This window comes from Lepisosteus platostomus, chromosome 3, assembly GCF_059453375.1.
Source record: "Lepisosteus platostomus isolate fLepPlt1 chromosome 3, fLepPlt1.hap1, whole genome shotgun sequence".
In the NCBI taxonomy this organism is placed as follows: Eukaryota; Metazoa; Chordata; class Actinopteri; order Semionotiformes; family Lepisosteidae; genus Lepisosteus; species Lepisosteus platostomus.
This window is the reverse complement of record NC_142613.1, coordinates 32635937-32657789: the sequence shown is the minus strand read 5'-3', so window position 1 is coordinate 32657789 and position 21853 is coordinate 32635937. Positions and strand designations below refer to the sequence as shown.

The 21853-nt window shown below is 36.7% G+C and overlaps 1 protein-coding gene across 1 annotated transcript in view; it reads right to left on the bottom strand.

Annotated features, from left to right (window-relative positions):
- sgk1 (serum/glucocorticoid regulated kinase 1) overlaps positions 1 to 21853 on the bottom strand; it is a 61099-nt gene that overhangs the window by 16938 nt on the left and 22308 nt on the right. Inside the window, exons 3-4 of the mRNA XM_088625287.1 lie at positions 16080 to 16295; positions 2651 to 2717 (exon numbers count right to left, since the gene is read on the bottom strand). Of these exons, the coding sequence (XP_088481413.1) occupies positions 2651 to 2717; positions 16080 to 16295 (283 nt within the window). The remainder of the gene's footprint in view (positions 1 to 2650; positions 2718 to 16079; positions 16296 to 21853) is intronic.

The window sequence follows — 21853 nt, the reverse complement described above, 5'->3', positions numbered from 1 at the left end:
ATGGTCTATGGGTTTAGAGAAGTCACACTGTAAAAGTTTGATAATTTCGAAATATTTGCGATTTTCAAAACTGAAAGTTGCAGTCACCTAGGACTTGTAGGTAGTCTCTTTTCTTTCTTAGTTTATTATGTACTTGCAGCAAGGTTAAATTAATGCCTTGGTTTTTGCACTTGTAATATTTGAGTGAATAAATGTTGACATCACAGTTTGTTTATTCTTATTAATATGAAAAATTACCTAATATGTGAAAACAAGGGAAATAGCTTTTATATCTACATATATTTTAGAAAATATCTTGAAAAGATCTGTGGCTATGAGGATATAAACAAAAATCAAAACAGGTGTTGTCACAGGTAGAGCTCTGTCTATTGCCTTCTATGTGAGTTCTGCAGGAGTGGCACAGCAGTATTGTCTGCACAGTGAAATACACGTTTTTGACTTCAGTGGCTTTCCATATGAGTGTACTGCAATCAACACTCTGCCCCGTTTTCAGTAGCCTATGACTCATGGGGTAAATGAGAACCTGTAGACATATTCCTCATATGCACTCAATTGTCATTGCCTTTTGTGTTTTAGCAATATCCGGGCTCCACAGTGCATTACAGGAGTCTTTCCAATGACTGTAAGCTCATAGACACCCAATGGGTTGATAGTGCACATAGAGGAAACCCAAACTGACCCAAAGATTCTTTCTTTTAAAACAATCGGCTAGTAAAAGTAGAAAATTGTTAAACACAGCTCTGTATCAACTAGTCTTCAAGTCTGAGATCACGAAGAATGTAGTCAAATTACTAATTGTTCCTTAAGCACATTTATGTGTGTCATGGTTTTGTTATGTGAAAGGCTACTGTGAGCTGTTATCATTTTAAGAATACCCCCCAATCAGGAGATGAAAGTAATTAAATATATATGTTTTTTTCCTAAAACCATTTTGGATTCTCTTGATTTTGTTCAATGGGTTGATTTTGTTCAGCTGTCCCAAATAGTGATCATTCCTGACTTCATTTGCTCAAGTAAAAAAACCATTATAAATATTACAAATACGTCCCTTATCTTCTTCACATTTCTCTTTTGTGTCTCTCCTGCCCATCTCCATCTCTGCAGCTGCCCCTTGGTCACCCCTCACTCTGCATGGGGGTCCTAGCCTCCTCAAGCCTGTGGCCAGGGGGTTGTCCTTCAGGCAGACAGGTTAAGCCAAATTTACTATGATTAAAACGCTCGAAATATTTGCACTTCATTCTTGTGTGTTATTACAACTATTTGGGTGGGTGAAAACTCATCTCAATAGCTTAGGTTTCATTTACGCAGTAACAAGACAGCTGCGTGTGAGAGCTCTAAGTCCACCTGAAGTCCCTAGAAAGTCTCAAAAACCCTGTCTAGAACTTGCTCTCTCCGAATTTCCATGCGTGGAATTGAGAAAAGGACATTTGAGTGGGAATCCCAAAACAGATGCTTTGAATCTAGTGGAACAGCATAAAAATGTAACTTTGAAAGGTGAGCCTGATCACTGGTGGGCTCAGTCTCATTAATCATTCTTTTTCAAACGGTGGTGGCTAAAGACAGCACACTGTGAGTTAAAAGAATTTCTTTTTTTGAAAACACGAGTCAGCCATCCGACACAGTCCTGGAAAGGGCTGACTTCTTTTCCTGAAGAACACCGGACCTCGGAGCCTCCTTTGGGATGAACTTCTGGCCCTTAAGCCATAAAAAGTGTTTTAAAAGAAAATTTAGAGAGAAGTAGGCTTACTGGTTTAAGAGAACAAACCTTCTCTTTCACAAGACTAATACAAAAGGATTTGCATGAATTGTCATTCAAAATAAGATCAACAGACTACATAACCAATATTGTACAGTGCATTACAGTTGCACACTGTGCTGAAGTGGATCAAATTTATGAATGGCTACTCAAAATCACATACAGTGAACTAAGATAAACTATAATGTGACAAACTCTTCAAACTGATCCTTTCCATACTTTTCAATGCAGAGTTCATAAAATTAAAATTTGAACTTGAAGCTAAACCACTACAGATGGGACAGTGGTTAGCACAGTTGATGGTTAGCCTTGCAGCACTGGGGCCCTGGGGTTAATTCCTGGGGTGCTATCTGTGTGGAGTTTGTATGATCTTTCCGTGTTTATGTGGGGTTCCCCCCACCATCCAGAGACATGCTGTTAGGTTTAATTCTCTTCTGTAAAATTGGTGCTGATGTAGGTGTGCGTGTTTGCGTCTCTGTCCATCTTGTCCAGGGTGTATCCCATATTTTGCCCAGTTCTTCCCAGGATAAGCTCTGGGCCACCATGAAAAGCAGTAATTAAAAAGTCTGTAAGATGTCACGTGTAAACTGGTCCTGGGATTGGATTGTTTCTTCAGCAGCTTTAAGAAGTATGACTTCTGGTTACTTGCAATTGTATTGTGTGCAGCAATGTAAACTTTTCTTAAGGACATGAGGAATGAAGGAAGAGAATTATCTGTGTGATACTACAGCAGTTTTGAATTTATTTTTTTCCCTCATTGGGAAACATTATCTTAAGCAAAGAGGACAACTATAATTATATATATATGACGAAAACTGATTATCTTTTCCTCTGTAAATTGCCAGCAATTTCAGCCTTTCATTAGACTTTTATAAAAGGAAGATGAAATGTTACCTGGGTCATTATCGCAACAATACGTCCTTTCTCGGACTGGCAGAATTGGGTAGAACAGATCCATTGCCTATAAAAAACACAAACACAATATCAAGACTTTCATGGTTCTGGAACACATTAGCTTTGTCTTACTGTAACTAGCAATAAATACAATGGCAACACTCTAAAATGACTGCTGGCATAATACAGATTTTCTCTAACCTATTGTGTATTTCTGCAGATTCTATATTTATTTGCACCTGTTATTAGGTTTTATGACAAAACTAATGCAACCTTTTAAGCAGGAATAAAGCAGAACAGCATACAGAGTAAGTTTTTCCATACAGAATGAGGGGATAATGTTTGCAGGACAAAATTATTACCAGTATATGCGTATGGAATATTTGTAGTGGTGTTGTATTATATCACAAAGATATTAACAGACCAAAAAGTTTTAATTCAGGCACTAATTTATTGCTTTGGTAAAAGGAGACTTTGGCTGTGCACTCTTAGAAATTAGTACAAAAATCTTGAAATTGAAAGCAGTAGTCTGAAACTTGCTCAACTTCAATAACTTGAGTTCAAGTGCAACAATCAGAGAAGCTAAACATAGGTTTATTGCAATTATTATGCTTTTGTTTCTGAGACAGAAAGGGATTTCCTGTGTTAATAACATCTAACATAAATATAATAAAATTGTCTTCAGCAGACACAAATACAAAAATGAACTAATTTCTCATGTCTAAGGTTTGAATGGTTAACCAATGCTGCTGTAATGGAAAACAGGTCTAGACAGTAATCTTGTTTTCAGATAATAAGAGTGGAAGTCTTTATTATATAGTGCCGAATGCCATTGCACTACATTTGAATGAACTGAAGGTTGAGGTCCACGTGACCTAAAATCCTTTTCAGCCTGCAACCTATTTCTGTTGAACATGGGGCTTGTTTTCTTTCAATGCCAAGGATTTCTCAATCAGCTTCTACTGATGATTTTGCTCAAAAACAAGGTGAATCACTTACAAGATGCACATTCCTTCGGACTTAATCAGACAGCCATTGACATACCTACAGTATTTTTTTGTATGATGTAAGATCTTTAAGTACCTTATGCTTAGGATTCTTTACCTTCCACAGTTGATGCTGTTTTCATCCCTTTTCAAAAATAAGTCAGGAATTTAATGAGCGCCTTTTCACATTGAACACAACCTCAAAGTACTGTGGAAGAGTGACTGTTACATCAGGGCACAGGTAACCACCAGTATTTTAAAGACATGAACACAAAACATGCACTTTAAAAAAAAACAAATACCGCCGTTAACAAACTCTGCATACTCGAATGGTGTGGAAAAATAAATGAAATACCTTCATTGTAAGGTTAGATCATTGGCAGTAATCCAGCATCTCAATAAAAAATTCAACACTTACTGTGTGCTATAACTAAAACATTTCTCGGTTTGTATTGTGAGATATGATGATGAGAATATGAGTTGTCATATTTTCAAATCAAAGTAAGCTACCAATCTTGGGTTGGTTCTCCCAGTGACCACTGCTTGTTTTGAAGTCAGTTTGTTAAAGGGGAACTGCAATGCTGTTTTTATATTTCAAGGTTAGAAAGAGTCAGCATTGATACGTGTATTTCAAACCACAATGAAAGTAAAAGAGTAACTTGTAAAACCTCCAAATTATATCACAGAATTGACTACATTTCCAGGTATGCACAGTGCCATATTCTGCAATTCAGAACAAGGCAACAAAACTTCCAGTGACGTGAAGTGGCCTTATTACATTGTAAACAAGCAGGTTTGTGAATGCATCTCTTTTAATAGAAATATTGCTCTCGACTTCGAATTTTTTTGTTTTTGCTTTCAAAAAATATTTTGAATTTATTTTGTTACTGAGATTAAATCACTGGGCTTAAAAATTGGGACTGCAGTTCCCCTTTAAATAAAATCATGCTACATAACTCCACTGGGGAAGATGCTGAAAAACAGAGCAATCAAGATTTTCCTGCAGCTTCCACTGATTCTAGGGTTCAGTAGTTTGAAATTGGAAGGGTCAATCTGACAGTGAGATTCAACAGCACTGCGAAGCACTTTTTTCTCTCTTGCACACCAAGCAAAATGGAAAGAGGAATGGAATCGAAGTATTCTAGAATAAAATGAGATTTTTTAAAAATAAAAAACAAACATGTCTCACTTCATATACTACAATATACTATATACTATAAAAATTCTCCCCAAATGGGAAAAAAGCGAAAAAAAGGGAAAAAAGTTCCTAAAAAAGGGAACAGTATATGAAAAATTTGTGACTATATGAATAACAATATATATAGAAATATATAGATTATACTATGCACCTGTGTAAGTATAATGACAATAAAGTTGAGTTGAATTGAATTGAATTGAATTGAAATATAGAGAAAAATAGTCTTATTATAACCAGACTTTTACATTAGCATCCTTGACATCAAATGTAACCTAGTCAAAGGCATTTTGAAAATACAGCCTTCTCACAGTCTAGAATGTGCTCATTTTAGACATCTTTCACCCAGACTCTTTGTACGTGACAGTTTGTTGCTATTGGTGACCTATTACTTCACTTTCTATGGGAGCCCATTCTTCCCACTGTGGTCCGATCACATGACCCAGTTTGAAGATTCAGTGTGTGCATTTAAATACAAGTCACGTTTACATAACCATGAATGGGTAACAGTTTGGTCAAGTGTAAGTGTGGAATGTTTTGAAACTGAATTAAAATTCCTTCATTGAAATTATAAATAATAAAAATAAAAAAATGATTTAAGAAGTCAGTGTGGCTACAGTATTATTCCCTGTAAAGTTATTTATTACTGGATGCACAATACATTTACTGTATACATTTTTTTTTCTCCATTGAATTAAACATCAGTAATGTTATTGTTTCCTTAGCTATTTTATTTCTGTCTTTACAATATTATGGATTCCATAGAGCAAAGAGAAACAAGCAAAGACTCATAAAGTCATATGTCAAAGGCATAAAAATAATCAATAATAGCAACAACAGAAACTCCACACATCGATTTTGCCACTTTTCATCAGCTGAAGCAAATGACCTGTGGAATTATCTCAGCTTGAACCTTAACCCATCCTCACAACCTCTGTCACCACTACTCGCAATCTGCCTGTGCCAAGCTTCAGCCGAGTCACAGAGAGGAGAGGAGGTACAGTAAAATAAAACCAGCTGCTGGAAACCAGCATACTCCCTCCTGGGGTGATCACATTTCACCCTCAGCACAGCATGGGCTAATTAAGCACTTCATGTGTAACACAACCTTAGCAGCTTGTCAAATATGTGAATTATCTATTTTCAACTGTCTGTGTCATGAGTATTAAAATGATGCTTGACATGCAAATTAAAGAGGAACCAACCACACACTTCAAAAATAATACTATTTTTTTTTTATTGGAAAGGGATTAATAGAGAAAAGTAATTTGTAGATTTGTGGAGCTAGTGTGAACCCGCTATCTGTGCCAACAGCCTACATATGAATACGTTTTCTATGCCGCAGAGTGATGATGTTTAAAAAAGCAAAATCTTAGCAAAACTGAACTGTGCTAACAACTCAACAAGAACAATGAGCAATTTTGGGCATCAGATAAGACTCACAGAGAATTTTCACTTAAATTTCACTGCAAGAGACAGATCTGTGCTTCCAGGGGACACTGTTAAGGAGCTCAGTCTGATCATGGTGGACATTGGGGGCATAATGAATGTGCATCTGCTGTAGCCAAGCTGGTGCCCTATAACTAGAAACATCCTGCTGCCTTACATTAAAGAATAGATAACTCTGTGATTGAAACAGCTTAAATACGAACAGATGTGAGGTTATCTGATAAAAAAAACCCTTCTACTAATACTTAAAGTTCTTTCTTAAATGATGTCTTGAGGTCACGAAATGTTGCATTTCAATTATACCTGTTATATTTCTGATTGTCGATTGTTTGCCTTCAAATAGGTCGGTAAGACTTGAAAATAAAAACCTCCTCTAATTGAAAGATTTTGAAAACTGATCTCAGAGGGCAGTTACCCGGCATCATTTCTAAACCATCGTTTGCCAAGTCTTGCTTTAAAAGGGCAGGAAGACCATATGAAGTATAATCACAACTCATTGTCCAGAAACTCCAAAATGTATTCAGATGCTTAGGAAGGACAGTACAGAGAAGGGAGAGAGTTTTCCAAGTCTGAGCCTAGTAAAAGAACCTACAAATTGTGTTGCAAATAAAAATGTTTCTGCACATCATGTGAAAGGTACCAAAAAGAACACCCTGTAGTGTAGCTGAAGTTGCTGTAAAGTCATGCAAAAGTCTGCGATGGCAGCGGACGCAATACCATACGGTTTTCTTCTTTAAAAAGGCCAGAATTTAATACATGACCAAGGGGGGTCTGTTACCTCTAAGAGCTACACTGGCCACCAACACAGCAAAATCAGACACCTGCCAAGATAACTGGCAGCCTCCTCTACATGTAGAGACCTGAAAACCATTAAAAGGCCATCAAGTGCTGACAGAAGTAATGCCTTATACAGTGAAAATGTTTGCTTTTATTTTTTATTTCTGGCATCTATAAAATGGTGGAGGGAAAGTCGGATGAGATCTACAATCACTAAAGATTCCCACAGACAGAAATCCTTCTTGAATTGTAAAGACTTTGTCTGAATGCTGCACTACAAAGACATATGTCTTATGTTGTTCACAGTAAAGTTTTTTGCAAATGTGATAAAGCCAAAGTATAGTTTCTCAGAGGTTGTTGATTTTAAGGATCTGAAGGATTTTAATAGCCCAAGTCCCTTCTGCACTATAGTACCTATGACTGTTAATTGTATTTTTTTTTCACCACACAGAAAACAGTGAAAAAACTCCTTAATGACTGCCTTGAGGATTATAATGCTCCATTTTATTCTGTCTGTTTTATAAATAAGCCTTTCTGCTCGTCCTTTCATAGCCCTTTTTTGATTTCCAGTAACCCTGCTCCTGAAAAGTTCCTGTACCTCTATTAGTACAATTAGCTTCTGATACTGTAACTGTTGCCACATTCTTGTCCAAGTTGTCCTCAGTATGAAGAAACTGTCTCTGTTATGCGCAGTCTGACATATCCTTGTCCCTTTTCCATTACGAAGCAACTATACGCGTGCCAGAAAGGCAAGCTCTCTTCTCATCTGAATTTTGTTTCTAGACAGCTTCTGAGCAATGATAAGAGGGATTTCTTTTTAAGAGATGGGAGTTCTAATATCAGTAGTAACTGAAGCTTCATAAATGAATAAATAAATGAATTTCTTCCACTTTAGAGTTACCAAAGGTCACGAAACATAAGGAAGGTCTTAAACTTTCCTTTCTAGGATGCTGCCGGCCAAGTTAAGGCAGGAAAACCTGAAGAGGATAGTTATGTCAAGCCAATTGTTTTTTTACAAATGGCTGAGAGGCAAATGCATCACAACGTATGATAAATTGTTCTTTTTTTTGTTACTTTACTGAACAGCAGAAAAAAAGGTGGGTCACGAAAATGAATAAAATAATCTGTTTGCTGTTTTGGAATATAAATTCCTAATGTTGGAAATTCAGACTGATTATTTGTCTTTATTTTGCTTTGTCCATTCCCTAAAAAAGTATGACTGTTAATTTACACTGTTTTTGCTTTTTCATGTATTTTACCTTTCTTACACCACACTGTATAATAAATTCCTATAGTTGGCTTCATGGTTTACACAGTCACTTTTTGCTTACTTGTGATTTCCCATGGTTTTCTACAGTAATATTTGCTTTTACTAAAACATGACAGTATGAAGTTCCTTTGTAATGTTGGTTTCAGGTCAGTGCAAGCATCAATTATCTGATTAACACACACTACACAGAAAACGCTGTTGCCATCTCAACAAAGGGAGGAAAAGCTATATTCATAGTGAAGGCATCGTGGCCCACAAAGACCCTACAGAGGTCTGCGGGAACTTATGTTTTTTTGCCTCAGCCTACAGTGTGGCATACCCTGATACAAACAGTTTTTTTTCCCCTTAGTCTTGGCCATGTTATTTTTATCCTCTTATTAAACTAATATTTAACCCCATGTGGACTCAATCAGAAGAATATTGCACATTCTGAACAATACATGGAATGTGTACTTTATAAATGCTAAAATAAAATCACCCATCTCATTTGAAAAATATTTTTTTTACAAATGTTCACAGATGTTGTGTAACCCATATTATCTGCATTCCTGCACAGCATTACTAAAGAACTAAAGCAAGTGAAATGCCAGTGCAAGGTTCACACTTTCTTCTGGTGCTTCTAGAATAAGTATTGTGCAACAGTTAAACATTTGTCTAAAAAAACACAAATTCAAGTACACCCAGACAGTCTGCTCGTATTTGAATTAAACTGGGTGTCCTCAACATTTGAGGTTATTTCCTGTGGCTAAAATGCTTGAGGAACTGAGGTATATTTTCATTATCGCAATGTTTATTACTTATATGTTACTTTTTATTACTTATATATGTTTTGTACCTTGATATTAAAAGTATTTAGTTGTTTGACAATTGCATGCTCATGAAAATGGGTACAAATTGACCTTAAAAATGAGTGCAAACTGCATTTTTCCTTTCTGATTTATGGTTCTATTAAGAAAGCTTCAGTAATGAAAGGTACAACATACAGTATATGAACTCAGAATCATTAAACCACCACTTCATTTTGACACCATGGGATTCTGAGAAACAATAAGGAAATGAGACTGAGAAAATGTTGTTTGCCATCTGCTCCCATCCATTTGAGACCTATCTCATTTTCTCCAACTGTTTCTGGTTTTATATAATTAAGGATATTATTCAAATATATTCATTTAGCAGTCTCAATACATTATACATATGTGTAACAGAAAGCATAAGACTTCCTTATAGAAGTTTATATTTGTATAAAAGTGTAGAATGTATTTATTTTTATTTGACACAGTTCCCACAAGGCATGGAGAAATGGCACACTGGTGTGTTTAAGCCCATGGTTTTTGATTGCAGTAAAAATCCTGTACGTTATCAAATACTAGCATAGTTGACTGACAGAATACTCTCTGCTTCCCAGAATAGTTCCTTTTCCTTTGAAGACTGAATGAAAGTCCTTCCTTAGTACCAAAATCTTCTTTGACAAGTATTGACAGGTCTTAGAAATCCAAACAGAAACTCACTGCAAGAAAAATCTCAATGAAAGAAAAAAAAACTTCTGGCTCTTCAAATGTTATTGCCTACAGAGTCAAGAGAATATGTCTAAGTATATTGGTGTTATTTTTATAGATATGTACTGAATCTGTGAGACTGGCAACTGAATAAACAGTATATTAGAATGGAAATGTATTAAAGTTATGGAGATATACAGAAATATAATGGAGCATGCAAATAAAATCCACCTGCATCATCTCTCTATTTTCAACAAAAACAGAGTAGTTTATTCTATAAAGCCAATATTTTTGTTTCCAATAACTGGCATGCCATCACTCCTCATTTTTAAATAAAAACCCACTTGATTTTGCTTTATCTATCATGAACATAGTCTTCTAAGAGGAATATTAAAATGTCTAGAAGCTAAATATGTCACACAGTGGACTGTTTTAAATAAGAAACGTTTTTTAATGAATGCAGAGTAATCCTCTTGGTATTAATTGTTGTCTGCTGAAGATATAGATCATTTTTATATGAAAACACAAAAGTGAATACGGAAAGATGAAGCAGGGTGATCTAAGTGTTTGATCATATGGTATTAGAATAGTATGTTAGAACCAGCTCAGCTGAACTATATATAAAAAGTCTACTCTGGATTCTGTCCAGAGAAGAGCAACCAGATCTATTCTGAGGCCTAAGAGAATGTTCTGCTCTGCCAGACTAACAGAGCTGAACCTTTTTAGTCTGAGCAGAGAAGAGTACGAGGGCACCTGATACAAGTATTCAAAATTCTGACAAAATCAGCCCAGTGAACGTCTTCAGTATTAACGGTGAAACATGAAAGGTCAGAAGTGGAAGCTATGAGGAAGTGCATTTATTGTGAGAATCGGAGACACTTCTTTACACAAAGGGTTGTGAGAGTATGGAACAAGATACCTAGCCATATCGTTGAAGAAACAGATGGATGAGATACTAGGATCAATAAGTTACTAACCACCAAACAGGAAAGACGGGCCGGATGTTCTCTTCTATTTTCTACTTTCTTATGTTCTTAAAAATGTTCTCTGGTTGGTTAAGGAATTACTTCAAATGTTACTTCAAAGCTTTGGCTTGAGATACAGAGTCTTCTCATTGTTGCAGCAAACTGTGCTATTGTAAGCAATGAGCTCATCGGGAGGAAAAAGTAGAAAATCTTTGACTGGCCAAGTCAATCTCCCGATTTAACTGAGCATGCAGTTAACATGCTGAAGGAAAAAAATAGACGTCAAACACCCCAAGAATAGAGAAGAACTCAAACCAGTTACAGCAAAGATGTGACAAAGCATCTCCACTGATCCCACAAGGAGTGTTACTTATTACCTCAAAGCAATATGCAACCATGTACCTACTTTTCCAGTGTGGAATGTATGTAAATGGATACCAGTACTTATGGTAACTTGATATCACTAGGTTGTACACAATGTATGATTTGTTTTACAGTAATATAATCAATGCATGGAATTACCCCAAAATGCAAAACATATGTCACATAGTACTTGTCATTCATATTAATCTAATGATCACAAATACATATTGCTTGCCTATAAAGCAACAAGGGCAGGTTCAGCTTTACTGCCCCAATACCTTTGGAGTGGACAGTCCCAGGACACTTAGGAGAGGGGATTGCTATTAGGTGTCCTAGAAAGCTTAAATGCACATTTGTCAAATGCTACATCCAATGTTTGCCTTTTCAAAACTGTATACAATAATTCTTTGGGCATGAATTCTCATACTGGTTGAAATTAGTAAAAGAGATGTAAGACAGACACATTAAACTATTTTAAATTATTAAATACACCAGCCTGTTCAGCAGTATTGTGGGGGGTGGGTCACAGTGTCACATGAAATAAAAATACAAAATAACATATTTTTTTACGAAAGACACTATGAAGTGTCTTGTGCTGGAGTGGCATCTCCTCTAAGTACAGCAGCTGTGTGCTTTCAGGCCGTGAGCCTCATGCATAGTCCTTCTGATAAGCATTTTTTGCTTTCCATGATAAGAGTGTGAGCTGATAAGTACAAAAGTTTGGTCTGAACATTTTTTTTTCTGCTCTATCAGATGTGACCCTAAATGTTCCAATGAGTTCAAAGCAATTAAGAGAAATTTCAATGGACTGGTAATACTTCTGGCTTTTAAGCCTTTTTTACACCAAACTTTTTTTTTCTCTGCAGAAGCAGTAACGTATACTGTAAGTCATAATGTTATATTTTCTGTATTTTAATATTGCATGCTTGAGTGCATTTAGTAAAACTTCTCCAAAAGGTGTTGAAGAACTTCTTATTCCTATTTATTCTGTTAGTCTATTCCATTAAGTATATGAACTCTTCAAATATACAAATCAAAGACTTAAGTATGTGGAGAAGGTGGCACTTTCCTGAAAAAAAAAATCCTGTGCACATTAATAGTATTTGCATCAGCTTATGTATTTTAGTGTTTTTAGATATCATGCTGCTGTTGTATGTACTGAAACATTCTAATCACAACTCCTTGTTAAATATAAATCGTTTTGATTATATAGGAAGCACTGTCCTTGTGAAAAGACTGCAGGATTTCTCTGAAGTCCAGTTTGTTCCTGCTGCAACACAGTGTAGATGGGAAATATTCAAGATACCAGAGTAATTTAGACATTATGTCAAACTTCTGAAATTGAGTTACCCTGATGTCTTAAATATCTTTTGTTGTTAGCCTGATAACATTTAGCACCTAAAGAAATTTCTCTAGTATTAGTATTTAAATCTAATAAGTTGTGGGAGTGGAGGACACACTCCCTAGCTCTGTTGTTGAAGCCGATACCCTGTCTGAAGCCAATGCCCTGTTTGTTGAAGTTGATAACAGAAATGTCTGGATGGGACAGATCTTTGAATCAATTAGCTACTACAAACCAAATATACTAGATTGGCTGAATGACTCTGTCATGGAGCACCTGTTAAGCTCCTGGAGGGTGGATGAGGGATAATTTTCAGGAAAATAAGTACAGACATTCACACTTGGGTTGCAGCTGGTTCCTATTAGATTTTACTTTAAACAGGTAGACCACACAGGAGAAAGGGTGTCTCAGTGAGATCAGTCTCTCAGACTTCTTTTTCAGTTAGGAGCAGTGGCACCAAATTGAGTACAGAAGTTTCAGTGCTCACCCATCGACTTAGTCCTTACTAAAAACTGTACGGTTTGAAGCAATAGGCACAAGGCAGGATACACCCTGAATGGGGTTCCAGTCCGTCACAGGGCAGACACACAGACACAGACACACAAAGACATGCACACACTCACACCAGGGGGACAATTTTCCCAGACTTTTCCCATGATCTACCAATATGTCTTTGGACTGTGGGAGGAAACTGAACCACCTAAAGGACAGCCACAGAAACATAAGGAGAACATACAAAGTCCATGCAGGTAGTACCCAAGGAATTGAACCCAGGGTCCCAGTATTGCAAGACAGCAATACTATCCGCTGCACAACAAATAACCATTCTTCCGGCTGTTTATTGTGTTGGGATACTCCTCTGCCTAGTTACTATTTCATATATATCTTTCATAGGCTGCTTAGTTTGTAAACGTCCTTATGATACGTCCTTAGTATCATAAGGATACACCTTGGATATGACCGCATTTGATTGCAGGCTATGCACACATGTATAAGGGGAGGGTTTAGAGGTAATATCTAACCCAGACAGCATGTCTCTGGACTCTGGAAGGAAACAGGAAAACCCACGTGACCACAGGAAGACCAAGCAAACTGTGCACAGAAGAACCCCAGGCTGGAATCAAACTCTGGCAGCAGCACTAATGATCGCTGCAATGTGCCAATGTGCAATGTCCTTAATTAAAATATCCCAAGACCTTTCTTGTTCAATATTTCCACATATGTCACCTGTTGGCAAACATACATTCTGTGTGCTTTCAAGTCCTCATTCAGGCCCCAGTGTTTTAGAATTGTACATATTTTGCTAGTGTGCATCATTAAAATGTCTCTCCACTGACCTAGTATTTCACATCACTCTGAGGACTGAGAAGTATACAGCAAGCCTGCTCACACTGAAGTGTGCCCAATAGTCTCATACACAGTTTTGCATTGCTTAAAAATAGCATGTCAGCACATCTGCTCCACCATCTGTCACATGGACATTTATCTGCAAGGGGAATATAAAGGGCCCATTTCAGATGGTGGAATTAGAGAAATGCAAGCTGGGAATAAAATATGAGCAAAGGCGGCAAGACTGTATAAACAAGATCCTTTCAATCACTGCAAACAAATGTAATTGCTATGAAATTCAAATTCCTTAGCTGATATTCAACTCAAAATCCACTGGTACAACACACAGAGAATCACCTAAAATGCTGAAGAAAAAGACATAACATTTTCTAAAGTTTCTAAGAAATGAATTTCCTTTGCTTTAATGGTATTGAAGGTTTTACTTGAAAATAATATTGAAGGGCGAAAGAGTGAATTCTAAATTACATATTATGTATAAATCCTATCTATATTTTATGGGCATCACAGAGCACAATATTGTTTCCCATAGATTTTTTTTTTAAATTCAAATATGGAGAGTTTTACTCTTTTGATAACACAGAAATGGCTTGGAATTCCCTTAAAACCAACATTTCAGACTTTTGTTAGCCAGTAATTGATGACAAGTCTAGTTGAAAATGTTTAAATTTAAAGAAAAACAATCTTAACGCGCTTAAAGCAAAGTTAAATTATTTTGCCCACGGGGTGTACATAAGAAAAAGAAAACAAAAAAAAAGTCTGAAGTGGAACCAGATTGTTAATAATAAACTCTTTTCCTGGGCCCTATAATTGGGTTTTAAAACTTTTCAAGATGCTGGACATACATCAAGGGGTTTGTGGTTATATGGAAAGTCGTAACTCATTTAGAAAAATGAATACATTGTTTTCATGATTAGTATTATTCTTTGGTCACTTATAACACATCCCGGAATGTCAAATGTAACTTTTCAGAAACGTATAATTGCAAACAGATTCTTGTGGACATCACAAGATATGTGGTGTGCAGCAACCACACTTCTTAACTTTGAGCTAAATTCCAGGGAAATATATGAAAATGACTTAAAACACCCTAAATATTCTTAAAACACCCATTAACCAACCCAATGGTAAACTATTATTTCGTGGCCTTTAAATAATTCAGCTCTTTTACGTTTGTCCTTTTCCCCATGCTTCCTCAAATCTTCCATGTTCTGCACTTCACGCATGCAGTGCAGTACCACAGGGGTGAAGTGTGGCAGCCATTATGGGCCAGCAGGCCTAGTACTACTCAGCAGATTAGATGGGAAAATGAGAGAATTACTTCACAATTCAATTAAAAAGGCTATTTATGAAAGGACAGAGTAAACTTTAGAGAGTATTAACACCTCTACCTTGGCCGAAAGAGCTTGGAACTCGGAGCTTTTAATTTATCAGAACTTCAGCTTAATAACTCAACACAGTGTCCCTCGTCACTGGGTACTAATTTGGGAATTCTTACACAGAAGAAAAGTGATCTTCTACCGGTCCACCAACATCTTCCCATCATACTACTGACCAGGCCCAGCCTTGCTTAACATTTGAAATCTGACACTGTTGCTGCTGTTGTTACATACACACAGGAGTGACTACTCCATCTGGATCAATAAGGCTCAAAAGAACTTTCAAAGAATATTTATCTTTACCAGAAGACCGTAACGGAGCAGTGGATAAGGTGATATATGACATGGCTAATAATTTCATTTTGAGACCCTGCTCACCATCAGATGACAGACTGTAAAAGTCTAAAAGATGTTACCCTATCTAGTATCCACTCAAGGTAGCTAATTTGAAGCATTACTCAATGCGGAATATTTAATAACATAACATAACATCACTTTATTAGCCCTATACAATTTCTTGCATTAGGAATTCATCCTTTCGCATACCCCAGCTTGCTCTCCATGAGACACACAGATAGGCAGAGAGCCTGGGGTCAGAGTGCAGGATCAGCCATTGTACAGCGCCCCTGGAGCAGTTGGGGTTAAGGGCCTTGCTCAGGATCCCAACAGAGCAGGATTCCTCTGCCAGCTACAGGATTTGAACCAGCAACCTTCCAGCCACAGGCGCAGATCCTAAGCCACCACTTCACCCCTTAGAATAGAAACTTGTTGTGCTAGACTAGACCCCGATCTTTTCAGAAAGTCATGTATGACAGCTGGGCACAGAATAACTGTTGAAACCTTGCTGACTGTTTGCTCACCTGGGCTCTTTCTCTGGGCTCCCAGGCCTCCTGCATCCTGTAGGTGATAACTGGAGCACTGCAGACACAGCATTCCACCATAATTGGGTGAGCTAAGAGATGTGCACTACTCATCGACCAAGGGCAGCTCAAATGCGCTTCTAAATCTTGGTCTGCTGATGGAGTTTTCTGTTTATTGTCTGGATGGTGCTTATTCATCATTTTCCATTTTCTTACCTGCAAGAAATCAAATCAGTAAATCAGTGATTAGTAAACTATAATTATGAGGTTTATGAGTTATTGAGTACTATATAAAAATGAAATTTGAATTCTTTCGGAATTATCCTTACAATTCATTTGGACTCACACGATTAAAAAATGCTAATATGATGTAATTAGTTTTATTTCAGTTGTCAATTATTAAATTATCCTTTAAAAAATCATGTATTCATCTAAAAACTGCAAATATTACATTTAGTGTATTATTTAATATAGGGGACACTTTACCATACTACATGTTCAGTGGATCCTGGAAAACATGAACATAGTATGTGAATCCATCTGAAGATTATCTGAATTTTTGGTGTCATAGAATCATGGCATATGCTAACATTAACACTGTCTTTAAAAAGATTAATAAAGTGAAAAAGAAATGAACAAGAAACAAATTAAATTAGAAAAATATATGAAACTCTGTTCCTTGTTAGAGAACACCTAGATTAGAAAAAACATACTTTGAAATTACACACATTGTTTCAAAATACTACTGTACGAATCAAAAATTCCTCTGCAATGTTTGCTTTAAACTTTGGTTTCTCATTCTTTATACTCAGGTATGATCCCATGCAATTCAGTGAAATAAACACTTTTTAGTGTGGCAACGATAAAATGCAAGTTGTGGTTAAAGGTTGAGTTTTACTACAAGTGTTCAAGGCCTTCAAACACTAATAACAATCTAATAATAGAAGCATGATGAATGATTCTAGGTTTACAGGAAATAAACCTGTGTCTATACTAAATCAAGAATGATTACACCTTGATAAGTATTCATGTTGCTAAAGTTGAGTTTGCTCCCGTGTCATATGCCCAGTAAACATGTCTAACTAACTAACTAACATATCTAACAACGAACACCAATAGAAAGAAGTATTTGTAACCTTTTCTAAACAATACTGTGCACACATCATTAGAAAATAGTGTATACTAAGAATTCATGCAGAGCTTTTCAAAAAAGGGTTTCCTGTGAAAGTTGCAAATAGTAGGTGTAGCCACTGTAGGAAGCAATGCAAACCACTGTATATCCGTGATGCATTCCTGCGATACTGCAGTTCTGTTCCATTCCTTTTTCAAACCCTGGATAAGTAAACAGTTTTATGCAAAAGTTTGGCACCCCTGGCCAAATTACGTTTTGTTGATTTTTGTTAACAACCTCTGCAGCAAACAAACTTAAACTTGACATATTTCTGCAAATTGTAATGCATAGTAACTATTTATTTACTAAATTTAACAGATTTTTAAAAATAAACCAGTAAATGTGGCATGTGCAAAGGTCTAGGCACCCTGTCAGTCAGTACTTAATAACATCCACTTTGGCAGAAACCACAGCCTCCAAACGTTTCTTTTAGGCAGCTAACAGCCTTTCTATTCTTGTTTTAGGAAATTTTTCCCACTCTTCCTTGCAGAACTCTTCTAGCTCAGAAATATTCTTAGGTCGTCTTGCATACACGTTTGAGATCTACCCACAGAATTTCAATAAGTCTGGGGACTATGAAGGCCATTCCAAAACCTTAATCTTTCATTTCTTGAAGTAGTTCATGGTTGATTTTGAGGTATGTTTTGGATCATTGTTTTGTTCTAATATCTAACCTCTTTTCAGCTTCAGTTTCTTCACTGACTGTGGGACATTAGCTTCCAGGATTTGTTGATACTTAGTAGAATCCATTCTTCCCTCTACCTGCACAATATTTCCTGTGCAACTGGCTGCCACACAACCCCAAAGCATAATAGATCCGACCCCATGCATAACAGTTGGCAAGGTGTTCTTTTCTTCAAATTACTCTTTTTTTCTCCAAACGTACCTTTGGTGATTGCAGCCAAAGAGTTAAATATTTACTTCATCAGACCACAGCACTTGATTCCAAAATGCCTCTGGCATATCTAAGTGTTGTGTTGCATACTTCAGATGTTGACTTTTGTAATGAGATCACAGGTAAGGTTTCTTTCTGATGACTCTTCCATGCAGATCATGTTTGTGTAAGCAACACTGCACAGTGGATCAGTGCACCACTACTCCTGTGCCAGCTGAACCTTCCTGCAGGTCCTTTGCAGTGATATGGGGGTCTACGAGCAGTTCTAACTGAGATTTTTCTTGGTTTTCCAGATCTTGTCTTGACTTCAACAGTTCCCTTTAACTTCCATTTCATAATGACATTTTGGACAGTGGAAATTGCAAGCTGGAAGCGTTTAGATACCTTTTTATAGCCTTCCCCAGCTTTGTAAGAGTCAATTATCTTTATTTTTTTTATCCTCAGTCAGCTGCTTCGAGGAGCCCATGGTTGTTGAGTGTAAGCACAACACCCTGAGAGGTTTGAAGAATCAGGGAACTAATGAAACTCTGGAATTGTCATCACCTGTCTTAGATGAAGGCCTAACGATTCAATTAAGTTCTGAGACCTTACAAACAAATAACACTAGTGGACCAACTGGAAGGGTGCCCTAAGTTTTGCACATGCCACATTTACTGTTTAATTTTTTTCAATCTGTTAAATTTAGCAAATAAATAGTAACTGTGCATCAATACTTGCAGAAACATGTCAAGTTTAAGTTTGTTCACTGCAGAGGTTGTGTTAACTTCTTTTCACTTCGAAAATAAACAAAACATGTAATTTGGCCTGGGGTGCCCAAACTGTTGCATAAAACAGTATCCATGTTCACTGGTCTCTGAGCCCTAGGTGCCACACATTGTCCCAGCTCATCTCACAAATATTTACTGGAGCTGAGGTTTGGTGAGTAGGGTGCTAATAACATGACTATCACATTGTTACCTTGCATGAAAGCTCTTGTTACATGAGCAACTGATATACAGTACCAAGTGAATATTTCACCCAGGAATACACAGTTCTGTATTAAACGTTATAAAAGCATAGAAGAAGCATTAATACACTTAATAAATAATATTAATTAACCTCCAAAGCTTGATGGTAACTTTCCAATTGTAATGCAGGAAATAAGAGATGCTAATTGGAAGCTATTGACACATCTCTTCTGAAAGTCACTCAACACAGAGGTAGTAACCATAGACTGGACATTTGTTAATGTCATGTTCAATTATAAAGTAGGGCCTGAGTTGTATTACTTGAAAGGTAATGAAAACAATTGCTATAACTAAAATAAAAGGATGGCTTTATCTAAACAGTATCCTAGAAATAGTCATCATGGATTTAAAAAGGGTAAGTCTTGCCTAACCAACTTGTTTTAGTTCTTTGAACAAGCAACAAAAATAATGAATACATATAGGTCATGTGACATGATATATTTTGATTTTCAGAAGACATTGGAAAATGTTTCTGGTAGATAATTATTTCCCAAATTGCAGATGGTAGGCATTCAGGGAAACGTTTGATTTGTTATTAAATGGAAAACAGAGGACACAGATAGGTCTAAATACTCATATAAGAGTGTTGTTCTTATTGGAGTAGAGTAAGTGCGGAATGTGTACTAGAGCCACTGCTCCTAATAATTGATATGCATGATTAGATTCTGGTAAACTATTTTGTAAACTATAGACTATTTTGCAGATAACAGAGACTTGGGATTACCAAAAACACTGTAGAAACCACAAATAACATTTTAAAAGGTTTAGATGAAATTCAAGACTGGGCAAATGCCTTCAAGATATTTAATACATACAAATGCAAGTAGCAAAAACATTTAAACTATAAATACAAATGGGAAACACTAGTTAGAAGACTTAGGAAAGGCTACTTTTAGTAAAGACTTGGGTATTTATGTTGACACATCATTTACAGCTTGTAGATAATGTTGGAAAGCAAAAAATAAAAAGTGTGATAAAATATTAGATCATGAAACATTAGATTATGTAGTGAAATGTGTAGAATTCAAATTAAAGGATGCTATTTTGAAATTGTACAATGCAGCTGTAAGGCATCATTTAGAATACTGTGTACAATTTTTGTTGTTATAGAAAACATATACAGCAGCTGCTCTGGAAGCAGTCCAGAGAAGGGCAACCTGATACATTCCTTAAGAGAATGTCCTGCATTGTCTTACAGCCCAGCAGATTTCTTCAGAATGAACAGTGACATCCAAACCAGACGGCACAAGTGGAAACTATGTGGAAGTGCACTTTGATACCAAGTAAGCAGGTCATTTTTTTACCTTAAGGGTTATAGGAATATGTATCCCCTGCTATGTTGTAGAAGATAATCTTCTACAACATAGCAACGCCAGCAGCTATACCGGGGACACTATACCGTAAACAGGTGCCGTCCTTTGGATGAGACGTAAAACCGAGGTCCTGACACTCTGTGGTCACTAAAATCCCAGGGCGCTTCTCGAAAAGAGTAGGGGTGTAACCCCGGCGTCCTGGCCAAATTTCCCATTGGCCCTTACCAATCATGGCCTCCTAATAATCCCCCTCTATGAATTGGCTACATTACTCTGCTCTCCTCCCCACTGATAGCTGATGTGTTGTGAACGTTCTGGCACACCAGGTGGATGCTGCACATTGGTGGTGGTGGAGGGGAGTCCCCATTACCTGTAAAGCGCTTTGAGTGGAGTGTCCAGAAAAGTGCTATATAAGTGTAAGCAATAATAATTAAAAAATAAATAAAAATAATAATAATTCTCTGACTTCTGTCAAGAAATGGCTGGACAAGAACTTTGAAACAACTACTAACTACCAAATAGACTAGATGGGCTGAACGGCCTCCTCTTTTTTACTACAAGCACAAATGTCTAAAAATTAGAAGTGCTAAACTTCCTTATGTTCTCTTGACAAACTATGCTGTACATTGTACAAAGGTCATATGGATAGTGCTAGCCCCAAAAAGCTACAATGGTAATAAATGAGGTTAATTATTTAAAATATGCTATATATAAAAAAAGTGGCACACATTCCTCAGGAGTGCTGAACTGCCTGAGATTTTGAGTTTACTTTGCACTTATTTAAACTGCTACCAAGGAGACAGTGCAGACTTTAGCATGTCACACCATTGAAAGAACCTGATTACATAATCTCTTACAGAAGATAAGGCTTACTTATGACGTGTGGCCCAACTTTCACTTATCATTGCCCTGTCACACAATTTCCAGTGCACAAAATGCAGTATGTTATTGAGTAGGTGAGACGTCGTAGAAATGAGAAAGATAGATACAATACATTTTTAGTTTTATTTATTTTTAAATATCTGCCTCTGTCATTAGGAGCCTTAGCACTGTAGATGGTGTAATTAATGATTATTCCACTGAACTGAAATTCAAAAGGCTAGAACAAAATCTATGGGCATTTGTCCTCAGAATAGCAGAAATTTATACTGAATACATGGGTAGCCTTCTTTAATTAAAGCTAACAGGGGTTGAGTAAATGGGTCTTTAAAAAGTCTCAGCTATTGAAAATCATACTGTTGCTTTAGTAATTTGTGGAGAAAATTCCATCCATACTCAAATAGCTGCATATTCCTGATAAATGTTATGGCAACCGAGAGCTCGTGCCAGAAGCATAGGACATAAGGTGGGATTCCACCCTAGACAAGCCTGTCATTCCAGTGCATAGC